Raw genomic sequence first — 13,357 nt, forward strand, 5'->3', positions numbered from 1 at the left:
AAATGTGTGATGGGAAAAGTCAATGCCTAAGGTTAACCAACAGTAGAGAACATGAAAGTTCTTGGCTAAATTTCCCCACACTTGATTCAGTTTTGTCTCAGATCCATTGGAAACCACTAAGACATTCTTCTTTTGACTGTTTTACTTCTTGGTTCTTCAAAATTTTAATTGAAATTTCCCTTTGCCCTCAGGCCTATAGACCTAACCTAGAGGGATTTTAGATCTTATGCTTGCTTTCATTGTGATAGGGGCTCAGAGAAAATTTGGGAAAAGCTACTTTCAGGTAAAATAAAGGAACTTACACAGTTTAGTGTTGCTTTCTTAACTGGATAGTAGCTGGGGTGGGGCCAACTCCTGTTTATTTCATTTACAAGCAAGAAGAGCTGTGGAGGCCCTGGCTGGGTAGCTCAGTATGCTAAGATTGCAGGTTTGATCCCAGGTCAGGACACATACAAGAATCAACCAATGAATGAATAAGTAGAACAACAAAAATTGATATTTCTCTTTCTCCTTTCCTCTGTCTCTCTAAAATCAATAAAGTAAAAAAAAAAAGAGAAAGAAGAGCTGTGGAAAAGAGGGCCAAAGGTATAGTGTTCGGTGGGAAATATATATCTAATGAGGAAAGTAAAAAGAGGGAAGTAACCAATCATTTTTTTCAAAACAAAAAGACAAATAGAACCATGTTTCAGAGCCTGACTGGTGAAGGAACTGTGAAAAACTGCAGCATCCAAGCTGTTATGTGTTGTAGGCGTGTTTTAATGAAGGAACATGGCCAGCCAGCCTCAAAAGGAATTTTGAGGGTATCATTCTTTTGAATTACTGCTGTTCATCCGTTCTCTTCACCTCCCCCTTCTAAAGAACAGGTTGGAGCATAAATTACTGTCCAGTAACCCTGTCTTACTTAGTCATAAACTGAGGCAGACCTAGCCTCACCTTTTCATTGTCCTTTTACCCAAACCCCTAAGTATATAAAAATTTCTACACTATCTCCTTTTCCCTTCCCCTCATCCTGCCTACAGGCTTCTCCCTACCCTAACAAAAAAATCCTGCTTGTATTTTTATCCTGCCATTCCATAGCCAACAGCATAGTGCTGGCCCCTTTATGGCTGATGGAGCCCAGGCGGGCTGCCCAATGAGGGGAGACAGCATTTGGCCAATGGGGCTGGTGTGTGTCATTATTGCTGGCCATTGGGCCTCTGTCCTCTACAGCTCCATCCTGACTCATTAAAACCCTGAGCCAAATAGCTGAGCAGGCTCCTGCTGCAGCATTGTGGGGGCCAGGAAGTTAAATGGTTCTCCTAATCCTGCATAATTTATCTCCCTGTTAGCCCCCTCATAAATAGTCCATTTCAGCCCCACCATGGAGAGCTTAATTCTCTGAATTTCCTATTTTTGTGATGACCAACGAGTGCCCAGCCTTTCCCTTCTTCTCTCTTTATTATTATTATTAAAAATTATTTTCCCCTTGTTCACTATGAGTTTGCCTTAATGTTTTTTTCATTTTGAACCTCCTGCCTGGATCCCACTTCAGCAACAATCTGTCCATTTCTCTCATTTGGACCTAATATTAGAGCAGTTGGTGCTATAGTCTTTGCCTCCTTCTTTTTTCCCAGCTTTCTAGTGCCTCTTTTTCTCCTTCCCCATTTTCTCTTTTTAAATCTATCACCTCTCCTTTCCCATCACTTCCAATTTTTTCTCCTTTCCATTCCCTTTGTAGTCCCTCTTTCCAGTGACCAACCTTATCGCAGGATGTTTGGTAGGCCATTTTAAAAGGGCACTGAATTGCTTTTTTTCCCTTTTTTTTTTCACATCTCCATTTCTGTTTCATTTCAGAGATTTACAAACGAGGACCACCTGGCAGTTCATAAACACAAGCATGAGATGACATTGAAATTTGGCCCAGCCCGAACTGACTCAGTCATCATTGCAGGTATTTGCTGCCCCAGAAGCCACATGCCTTGATATCACCAGACAGTTAAGATTAATACTAGGGACCAGATGTACTGGGAGCTATACTCCCCTTCTCCCATTAAGAGCCCTTATGTGATCTGCATTTAATCAGGAAAAAGGAACACTAAAACCTCCCAAGTTTCTAGTGTGCCCTCTACACTGTTTTTAATACTAGCTTGGGTTCTGAGGTTTTTGAGGGTAGGTGTGTTGAGGTTTTGTCTTAGCTTTTTTCAGTCTGTTCCCTCCTTGCCTTCTTTTTACTAAGACTTTGGAAGATTTATAGACAAAAGATGCCTTTGACATTTCTCCCTACCCACAATGAAGGGATGAACAAAAGCGAGGAAGCCGACCTCGTCTGGCTGCTTCTCTTCCACTGGGTGTCAGTTTTCCCCAAGCAGGCAGATTGTCAGTTCGTAAATTCAGCTTCCCTTGTGAACCCAGACACCACTGAGGGCACGTTTCCAATGCTCAAACAAGACATTTGTCACTGGGACTTTGCTGTGCAATTTGGGTGACCTGGAACCTCTCACCAGTTGTTTTAAAGTTTGTCTTGCTTACATATACCATCTCAGGGGACCATTCTCAGCAACATCTCTCAAACCGTGCAGCAGTTCTATTGTGTCATTTTCAGCTAGACAGACATACAAACCAAAGCGGGCTTTTTCTTTTGATACCATGAGAGGATCTGATTTAACCTGAGTTGAGCAAGCTCACCTCAATATTTAACTTCTCTCCATACTTTTGTACATGAAGAAAGGGACTTACCCTTACAGATATCCTATTCCTTATTAATTAAGCAAATATTGGCTGAATATCTACTTTGCTAGGAGCTTGCAGATTGTAATTCCTGAAAAAGGACATGAGTAGATCATTAATGATCCTTAAGAAAGCCTGGGGGAGCCCTGGCTGGGTAGCTCAGTTGGTTAGAGCGTCATCCGATACACCAAGGTTGCAGGTTTGATCCCCAGTCAGAGCACATACAAGAATCAACCAATGAATGCATAAATAAATGGAACAGCAAAATTGATGTTTTTCTCTCTAACTGAAATCAATAAATTAAAAGAAAAAAAAAAAAGAAAAAAGCCTAGTAGAGGTTTTAGAGGGAAGTGTGAATAGGGTATAAACATATATTTAGGTAACACATACTTAAACTTATTAAGTCAGTGCATATATTCATGAAAATAATTTTAGTATTTGTAGTCTAGTACAAGTGAATAATACAGATGATAAAAATACCAAGAGAATTAATATTAAATGGAATTAATCAGAGACAGTTTATAAAAGAGATAGATTTGAGGCAAGGTTATCAAGTTGGTGAGGTGATTACAAATGGGTAGAAAGGCCTATGCTGAGTCTCCAGGAGTGGTGAGAGAAATTGATACAAAATAGTCCCACCAAGAGAAAGTGATTTTCTGTTATTCTTTGCATGCTATTCTTGAGTGCTCATCCCATTGCATGTGACTTCAGCTATCCTATCTAGGCAGGTAATTCTCATATCTGTAAATTATGACCCAGTGTCTCACATGTATTCCAACCCCTAATTGAATTGGCTTTCTGTTGTTCAAATCTTCATGTCAGTGACCTAATTTATCTTTGTCCCCTAAACCAACTTCTTCTCCTTAGTTATTCAATGATGGTGTCCTCAAAATCTTGAGTTATTTTATTTTTTTCCTTCAGATTCTCTCTGTTCTATTCCATCGTGCTCTTCCTGCCACCACCCTCGTTATCGTTGGATTCCTCCATAGTCTCCTAGCTGATCTCTCTCCTTGACTAGTCTCTTATAATCCATCCATCCACCAATTTTATTGAAAAGCCAATCTTGCCCAGCTGGCTTGGCTCAGCAGTAGAGTATCAACCTGTGATCCAGGAGATCAAGGTTGGATTCTGGATCAGGGCACGGGCCTGGGTTTTGGGCTCGATCCCCAGCAGAGGGTGTGCAGGAGGCAGCCAATCAATGACTCTCTCTCATCAATGATGTTTCAACTCTCTCTCCCTCTCCCTTCCTTTCTTTCTGAAATCAATAAAAATACATATTTTTAAAAGCCAATTCTTCTCCACTCAAAATCTGTCATTATCTTACTTTAAGGCTATTTATACTTGGATTTTCAGGCTTTCTATAACCTAACCCCATGGTACCTGCCCAACTTTATACACAACTTATATATCTAACATGATTATCTTTTGACCTCGACATACCTTTTTCTCCTCATCTATACATGGTGCCCATACCCTGCCTCTCTCTGTGCCTTCACCCACCGTACTGCTCTAATCTTCCCAAATCTTCTCTTCTGTTTACCATCTAAAGCCATTCTTCAAGGCCCAGCTTAAGTCCTGCTTCTAGAAACCTCCTAACTACTCTGTCGTTAATTTGTCTTTATTAATTTCTGCAATAATTTTATTCTCTACATGACACCAATTTTTTGTATACTGTGATGCTATCTATGTATATTAGTTTTATTTTCTCAACTAGAAAGCATTCTCTTATTCTCTAGGGCTAGAGCCATGTCTTATATTTGGGCAAAACTCCTATACTCCCATTTTTCTTGTCCCCAGATTTCCACATGAGTCTATCCCTGTAGCACCAAAACATAGAAAGTATTCAGTAAACACTTGTTGATTGCTTCAGAATCATCAGAGCAGGTTAAGGTTTTTCTTATATGTTTTCTTATACATTGTTCAGGAATGGGAGAAGTTTGTATGAGCCTCAGATCAGAGATCCAAAGGCCCTCTTCTGCCATAGCCATGCCCTTAGCTGCCCCATCCTGGTTCACTTGAGTTGTAATTTTTTGTGTGTGCTTACTAAAGTTCTCTCTAAGCATAAAGGATGATATTACTTCTACTCACCCAAGGATGGAGGAAAAGTGGCTTTATCGTTGGCCAACCAAAGCTGCCAGAGAAGCTTTTAAAACTATTTTGGGAGGTAGTGGCAACTTTTCCAAACACTCTGATTCAGAAGAGGTTTTGTTTAAATTTTTTTTTTAATTATACTGTTTCCATGGAAAATCCCACTGGACTATTCCCAATTGATCATGGTAGAAGGAGCGATTTTAACCCCAGGTCTCACTCCTTAAAATATTATTTAAACATTGTTCTATTTCTATCATTCAATCTAGTGGTTTGGGGTGTGAGATGAATCCATGAGGTAACTATCATGTCAAGGAAAACCATCTAATAGAGTTAGGATCAGGGAACAAGATTCAACTGACGTAGGAGAAAAACTAGAAAAGCAGAGTGTGGAGAGAGAAGTTCAAATCTAAAATTCAAATTGCTTGAAAAGTTGCCATGGTACAGAGAGCCTTCCTCTTCCCAGGGGCAGAGGCACTGTGTTGAGGAAAGATTTGTGCAGCCCCTGAGAGGATATTTTGGCTGGCAAATCTAAATCCAAATATCCTGGTTTCCGGAATTTGCTCTGGGCCCAGGTCTCTGTTCTATTGTTTGCCGTTTCCTTTTCTAGCTCATGATCTTGCTGTCTTGTTCCCTGACCCCTAGATTTGCCTAGAATGCCTTTAGAAGGTAACAGATCCTTACCTCAGTGCCCACTGGGAGATAATGCACTGTCCCTAATTTGATAGTGTTAGCAAGCAAACAACCACCTGATCCTCAGTTTCTTCTCCTCACCAGACTTTAACATTCCTCTGCTTATACCTCCTCATTTCAGACCTAGCAGGGAGTAAGTTTAAAGAGAAAATGTTGCTTAACTGTACTTGATTTTCAAATCTGGGGATTTCACAAACTCCACCTGGGTGGGTGGTTTGGTTTTGTTTGGTGGTGAGGGAGTTGAAACCAACTTCTGGGAGAAAGGTGGTTACATGGATAGTCACACAACAAAACATTGTTCGTCTTCCCTCTGCTGGCCTTGAGGCAACACAGCACAGACACCCTCTGGTGGCCTAGCACCGGCCTTCACCTACTAGAGCTCCATAAAAGCAAATTTGCCCAAACACCAGACTCTCTCCAAAATGGATGACTAAAATGTGTTCTCTATATACTGACAAGTTTTAATTTCAGGTCAAAACTAAAATAGAATTTCCTTTTCTTTTCATGTCTACAGATCAGACTCCTACTCCAACTAGATTCCTGAAGAACTGTGAGGAGGTGGGGCTCTTCAATGAACTAGCTAGCTCCTTTGAACATGAATTCAAGAAAGCTGCAGATGAGGATGAAAAAAAGGTAAGAGGCAGGACTTACTGAAAAACTGGTGGTGTTCGGATCTAGGCTATTCTCATTGTTCCCTGGGATAATTTGCTTAGTTGGTTAGAGCACAAAATTACAGGCTTGGTTCTACAGAAACAGAGAATACCCACCAATCCTAGTCAGCCATCCAGACAATGCATCAGTGCAAGTTTGTCTTCACCAAAATTCAGTCTTCTTGGACTTCCAGTAGAGCATTAGTTTAGTAATCTGTTTGTTAAAATTGTTTGGTTTGAGTGTAGCTGACATGGCTCAGCAGTTGAACATTGATCTGTGATCCAGGAGATTGCGGTTTGATTCCCTGTCGGGGCACATGCCTGGGTTGAGGGCTTAATCCCCAGTCAGGGGCGTGCAGGAGGCAGGCGATCAATGACGACTCTCTCATCATTGATGTTTCTCTCTCTCTCTCTCCCTCTCCCTTCCTCTCTCTGAAATCAGTAAAGACTTTTTTAAAAATTATTTGTTTTTAATATTTTGAAGATATTAAAAGATTATAAGTTAATCATATTTTGTTAGATAAGTGGGGGTTTTTTGCCAAATCCCACTCTTTTCTGAGACTTCTCACCTGGACTGTTTTTACTTAACCAGCCAATCAATAAATATTTATTGAATTTAGACTCTTCTTTGTTTCAGTGTATGTGGCTCTTACCTTCAGATAACTTTCTAGTAATATTCAAGACATTAAGCTTAAAGAAGGATGATTTTTTAAAATTTGTTTTTCAGTTATAATTTACATTCAGTATTATTTTGTATTAGTTTCAGTTGTACAGCATAGTAGTTGGACAATCATACATATACTTTACAAAGTGTTCCCCCCAATATTTCCAGTGTCTACCGGGCAACATAGTTGTTATATTATTATTGACTATATTCCTTATGTTTTACTTTACATCCCCATGACTATTTTGTAACTACCAATTTGTACTTCTCGATCCCTTCTTTTGTTTGTTCATTTATTTTGTTCATTAGATTCCACATATAGGTGAAGTCATATGGTACTTGTCTTTCTCTGACTGGCTTATTTCACTTAGCATAGTTCCCTTCAGGTCCATTCATGCTGTCATAAATGGTAAGATTTCATTCTTTTTTATGGCCAAGTAATATTCCAGTGTATATATGTACCACAGCTTTTTTATCCACTCGTCTATTGATGGGCACTTGGGTTGGTTCCACATCCTGGCTGTTGTAATAACACTGCAGTGAACATAGAGGGGCATATAATCTTTCAAATTAGTGTTTTGGGGGTTTTTCAGATATATACCCAGATATGGAATCACTGAGTCAAATGGCAATTCCCTTTTTTAAAAAATATGTTTTTAATGATTTCAGAGAAAGGAAGGGAGAGGGAGAGAGATAGAAACATGAATGATGAGCCATTGATCAACTGCCTCCTGGGGATTGAGCCAGCAACCCAGGCATGTGCCCTAACTAGGAATCGAACCATGACCTCTTGATTCATAGGTTGATGCTCAACCACTGAGCCACAGGCCCATTTTTAATTTTTTGAGAAAACTCCATACTGTTTTCCACAATGGCTACACCAATCTGAATTCCCACCAACAGTGCCAGGAAGGTTTCATTTTTTCCACATCTTTTCCAACACTAGTTGTTTGTTGATTTACTGATGATAACCATTCTGACAGGTGTGAAATGATAGCTCATTGTGGTTTTAACTTACATTTCTCTCATGATTAGTGACTCTGAACATCTTTTCAAATGTCTGTTGGCCATCTGTGTATCCTCTTTGAAGAAGTACCTAATCAGGTCCTCTGTCCATATTTAATTGGATTTTTTTTGGTGTTGAGTTATATGAGCTCTTTATAAATTTTGGATATTAACCCCTTGTTGGATGTATCGTTGGCAAATACCTTCTCCCATTCAATAGGTTAGCATTTTGCTTTGTTGATGGTTTCTTTTGCTGTGCAAAAACTATTTAGTTTGATGTATTCCCATCTGTTTATTTTTTCTTTTGTGTCCCTCACCCAAGGAGATATATCAGAAAAAATATTGCTAAGAGAAATGTCAGAGATTTTACTGCCTATGCTTTCTCTTTTGGCAGAGGGGGTTGTACCAAATTACTTTATTTGAAGGAATGTATGAATGAAAGAACATAAGTGGATGACTTAGTACAAGTTATAGAAAAAGTAAAGGTAACTCCAACATGCATGTACCACTTTGGTGGACCAAGCAAGTCACCTCCATGGCTATGGGAAGCCAGCCTAAGGCTTAGCTCTCTTCATTGTCTCCCAGGGTGTGCTTGTCAAAACTGCTATGCCAGTTTCAGGGGCCTCCAACCTGCGCAAGTTGGTTACATGGTCACCCAAGTCTTCTGTGGTTTTACTTGCTCATTCAGGTAGTGAGTCTCAATGAGGTCAAACAAATGAGGGTCATTTTTGTCAGTGGCCAGTTTGTACAATATCAGTAGTGACTAACTCACACTTTTTTCCAAGTGTAACACACTCCATTGCATTCAGCCCATTCTCCCAGTCACCATGGTCTGGTTTCTGGATATTCTGCAGGAAGATTCAGCCACCTAGTTGGTTCTGCAGCTTTATCAGTTTCTCAGCATATTCCCTTTCTTCATGAGATTGGTGAAGAAAATGTTTGGCAAAGTTCTTCAAAGCCCCATCATCACAGTCAAGTAGTAAGACATGGATAGGTAGAGGTAAGAAGCATAGAGCTCCAGGTTGATCTGGCAGTTGATGGAGGCCTCCGAGTCCTGGTGGTAGTTCCGACACACCTGCAAGGTGGACACGGTCATCATGGTTGGTGGCTAAGGAGAGGCAGAAGCCTGGCACTGGAGGGGTAGTGTGGGCACCTTGGGGCCCAGGGTGCTATGAGGAGGTGACGGAAGGCTGGATCTGGGTGGCTGGCTGGGATGGGGGTTGAACACCGGTTCTGTCCAAGCACTGGGTTTGTTTGTATGTTTTTTTGTTAATCCTCACCTGAGGATATTTTTTTCCAGTGATTCTTAGAGAGAGTGGGAAGGAGGGAGGGATGGGAAGAGAGAGAGAGACACATTGATGTAAGAGAGACACATTGATTGGTTGCTTCCCGCATGGCCGGGCTGAGGATCAAACCTGTGACCCTTTTGGTGCTTAGGCCGATGCTCTAACCACTGAGGAGCACTGGCCAGGGCTCCAAGCACTGTTGAAGCAAGAAACCACAGTGATTCTCAGCAAAGACTGTCCTGCCTATGTTTTCTTTTTAATTTATTTGAGAGAGAGAAACATCAATTTGTTATTCCACTTATTTGTGCATTCATTGGTTGATTTTTGTATGTACCCTGACCAGAAATCAAGTCTACAACCTTGACTATCGGGACAATGCTCTAACCAACTGAGCAACTTGGCCAGGGCCCTGCCTGTGTTTTCTTAAAGAAGGATGTTCTTTTTTTTTTTTTTTTAATATATTTTTATTGATTTCAGAGAGAGGAAGGGAAAGGGAGAGAGATAGAAACATCAGTGATGAGAGTCATTGACCAGCTGCCTCCTGCACGCCCCCAAATGGGGATCAAGCCCACAACCCGGGCATGTGCCCTGACTAGGAATCGAACCGGGATCTCCTGGATCCTAGGTCGATGCTCACGCCCAGCCAGGCAAGAAGGATGTTCTTAATGCCTTCCAAAGGAGAACAACCAGGATGGTGAAAGAACTAGAAATTATGTCACTTTGGGAATATTTTAAAGAAATAGAGGTAGTTTTGCTTGGAAAAGAGAAGATTTAATGTGAACAAAAGTTCAGTCTTAAGTATTTGAAGAGTTTTCATGTAAAAGAAGGGTCAAACTTATTTTGTATGGCTCAGAGGTAGAAATATGGCCAACAGGTGGAAGCTGTCACAATGCGTATTCAGTTATATGTGGGTCACTTAGTATAGATATTGTAGAGGATTGAAATGCTGGGATGCCTTCACTCCTCAGGTGCTATGATTCTGATTTTAGGCTTTATATTCCAAATTGCTAGAAAATCCTTCAATTTGAAAGACCAGAGGAAATAGTTCAAGAAGCAGAGTCAAATAAAAATAGTTCCCATGGTATAAGGGATTTTGGGGGAAAGGAAACTAGAAAGGTCAAAGTTTATTAGTTTATTCTAATTCTACTTTAGAATTAGAATTCTGAGTTATTAGTCACTATTTAAAATCAGGTCTGTGTTCCATAAGAATTCAGAAAAATTCCAATATATGATCTCAAAACATATACACGTTAACCATATGTACCTTCCCTAATTGCATGATGCTGTGAGACATGAAATCCCGTCAGAATATAGAAAAGCCAGAATATAAGAAAAAATATCCAGGAAAGCTGTTTCCTTCTAAGGAGTATATATGATTTTTCCATACAGCTTAAATTGTAAGAATGCAAAATAAAATGTCCTTATAACTGGAGGTCTTTCCAAATTCCATAGCTTTCTATGAGCTGCTTTTCATGCTATCTTCCTCAAACTGAAAGAAAGCAGACCAATTGAGTGGCATGTATTTGTAGTTCTACTTTCAAAATGCAGAACTAACCTTATCATCATTCTTTTTCTTTGGATGCCCAGGTCTCTCATTTTTCAGTTTCTTCATCCTATATGGTATAATTTCTCCCTCCCCCAAAACAAAGAAATCAGTCAGTTAAGCAAGCTAAATTACCAAAAAAAAAAAATCAAATTATTTCCACCAGGAAGTGAGGGATTTTAAACCAAACTCATTATAGACAAATTTAAGAAAATGATCCTCCCTTGAAAAGCTTCAGGTCTTTCCATTGCCATTTTCATTCAGTTGACACTTCTGAGACGCTATTCATAGTTGGTTGGGCCTTTACTCATTGCGTATCTCTTGATGTTTCTTCCTGCCTATACAGAGGTGGTCTTCACGTTGCCCTGATGAGAAGCACAGACGCAATGTAAGATTATCTCCAGGAATATTTTATGAGTCCACACTTTTCTGAACCACAGCTTTTTTAGGAGATGCCCCGACAGAATTTTAAACTTGTGGTTGAGAGGCCTCTCCTTCCCACCACCCTCTGACTTCAGGGATCCCAGGATTAGCTCAGTTGGGCCTGACATCTTAGCAATGTAGAAAAAGTGAGGGCAGAAATGAAACCATCTTTGCCGTTGCTCGCCTCCATCATATTGGAGAAAAAGAACCATTACCACTTTCTCTAATGTGATAGACACCAGATTACCTTCAGTTTGCTCAACTACCAAGAACCTTTTTAGGGATTAAGGTAGCAAGGGGAGAATTAGAAACAAATTACTCTTTCACCAAGAATTCTAGGATATGGGAAGAGTAGAACAAAGGATCCACGTTGTCATAAAACTGAACTGCAGTGCCAGCAGTTCATGCCTCTGTCATGGTGCAGTCTCAGGACTGTCATCTCGGATTGTTTATTGTTCCCTGCAAAACAGTTTATGGCTCTGAGGTTCTGTGAGGTGATGGCACCACTGCTAGGGAAGTACTCTGTTTTCTTTTTTAATTTTTTTTATGTCTTTATTGATTTTAGAGAGAGGAAGGGAGAGAGAGAGAGAAACATCAATGATGAGAGTCATTGATTGGCTGCCTCCTGAACACCCCCTACTGGGGATTGAGCCCGCAACCTGGGCATGTGCTCTGACCAGGAATTGAACCTCTATCTCCTGGGTCATAGGAGAAAAGTGAAGCCTAGGTTTTATGTACAACTTTGGCCAAATCCTTTCACTTCTCAGGCTTTTGCTTCCCTAACTATAAAATGGAGATAACGCCTGCTTCACCAAAGGTGAATACTTAGAAAGATTCCAAAAGGGAAAAAATAATTATAATGCTTATAAAGATCCTAAAAGAAGAAACCCACTGAGCCACACTGGCTGGGAAGTACTCCCTTTTCTTTCTGGTTTTCTCCAGTCCTACTTCTAGGACCAAGTTCTAATTTTTCTCACTGATCAAGTAATTAGTCTTTCCTTTCTTTGTTACCCTGAAGCCCTATCTTTCTAACTTGTAAGCTCTAGCATCAAATTTGGGGATGAACTCACTATCAAACATGGGGCATTCCCCAGAAAAGGTCTTTCTTAAGTTGTTTTCAGTACTTTAATAGTCAATTTGTCTTCATTTGCTTTTGATAATTGGGTAATCTAGTCATTCTGGTTGGCAGAGAAATTGTTCACAGTTCTCCAGTGGCCAATAGAACGGGTTGGGGAAAGGCAAGCACTGGATTCAGGAATCATTTTACTTTCCTGAAAAATAATATCATAATACTCGGATGGATTTAAATGACAGCTTTTTTCCCCTTTCAGAATCTTTCTAAGTATTCACCCTTGGTGAAGCAGGTATTATCTCCATTTTATAGTTAGGGAAGCAGAAGCCTGAGAAGTGAAATGATTTGGCCAAAGTTGTACATAAAACCTAGGCTTCACATTTCTTTGACTTGCAACTCATTGCTTCAACCAAGGACCTAACTTCTTAGAAGTATATTCCCTCATCTTTTAACTGGGAGCTACAGATTCAACCAGCAGGAAATCATGGGGTTAAATGATGCTCATTTCTCTCTTTTAACAGGCTGCTACAGGGCCCCTTGACATGTCTCTGCCTTCCACACCAGACATTAAAATCAAAGAAGAGGAGCCAGTGGAGGTAGACTCATCCCCACCTGACAGTCCTGCCTCCAGCCCCTGCTCCCCGCCACTCAAGGACAAGGTAAAATTCTCTACCAAAAGTCATCCCAAATGTTCATTAACAGATTACATTTTGATTTATTAGTTGTATAAATAATATGTGAGACAGGAGGATGGAGTATATTCAAATAAATGTTAATCATTCAGAAGATTTATATAAATTACACCTACTCTATGACCCAGCAGTCTATGTGGAAATGAAATTAGTGTGTATGCCTATCCAAAGAAGTGTATAAGAATGTTCATAACATTTTTATTGATAATAGTGAAAAAAACTGGAAATGGTTCATCAACAAGAAAATGAATAAAGTGTAGTATATTTATAAAATGGAATACTACATGGCATTAAAAAAGAATGAACTAATGACATACACAGCAAATGAATGAATCTCACAAACGTTAGATTTGAACAATAACAAAAAAATTCAGACACAGAAGTATACTATATGATTTTATTTACATCAGGTTAAAGAAAAGGCAAAATTATTTGATGGTGATAGAACTCAGAATGTTTAACCTCTTGTGAGGAAAGATGGATTGGGAAGGGATGCAGGAGAACCTTCTGGAGTGCTGGAAATGGGCTCTGTCTT

General features: G+C 39.9%; 1 protein-coding gene across 5 annotated transcripts in view; it reads left to right on the top strand.

Moving 5' to 3' along the window:
* Positions 1-13,357, top strand: part of LOC107528311 (cyclic AMP-dependent transcription factor ATF-7) — a 92,523-nt gene that overhangs the window by 59,292 nt on the left and 19,874 nt on the right. For 3 of the 5 annotated variants that reach the window (XR_001602352.2, XM_087814632.1, XM_016201369.2), the window contains exons 3-4: positions 6,002-6,120; positions 12,652-12,789. Coding sequence is in view for 4 of the 5 variants with exons in the window: in XM_087814632.1 (XP_087670758.1) it covers positions 6,002-6,120; positions 12,652-12,789 (257 nt within the window). In the remaining variant the exon portion in view is untranslated. Of the gene's footprint in view, positions 1-1,833; positions 1,931-6,001; positions 6,121-12,651; positions 12,790-13,357 lie in introns of all 5 variants that reach the window. The other 2 variants (XM_016201370.2, XM_016201371.2) reach the window with 1 other exon arrangement.

Source organism: Miniopterus natalensis, chromosome 2 (assembly GCF_054644295.1).
Source record: "Miniopterus natalensis isolate mMinNat1 chromosome 2, mMinNat1.hap1, whole genome shotgun sequence".
Taxonomy (NCBI): Eukaryota; Metazoa; Chordata; class Mammalia; order Chiroptera; family Miniopteridae; genus Miniopterus; species Miniopterus natalensis.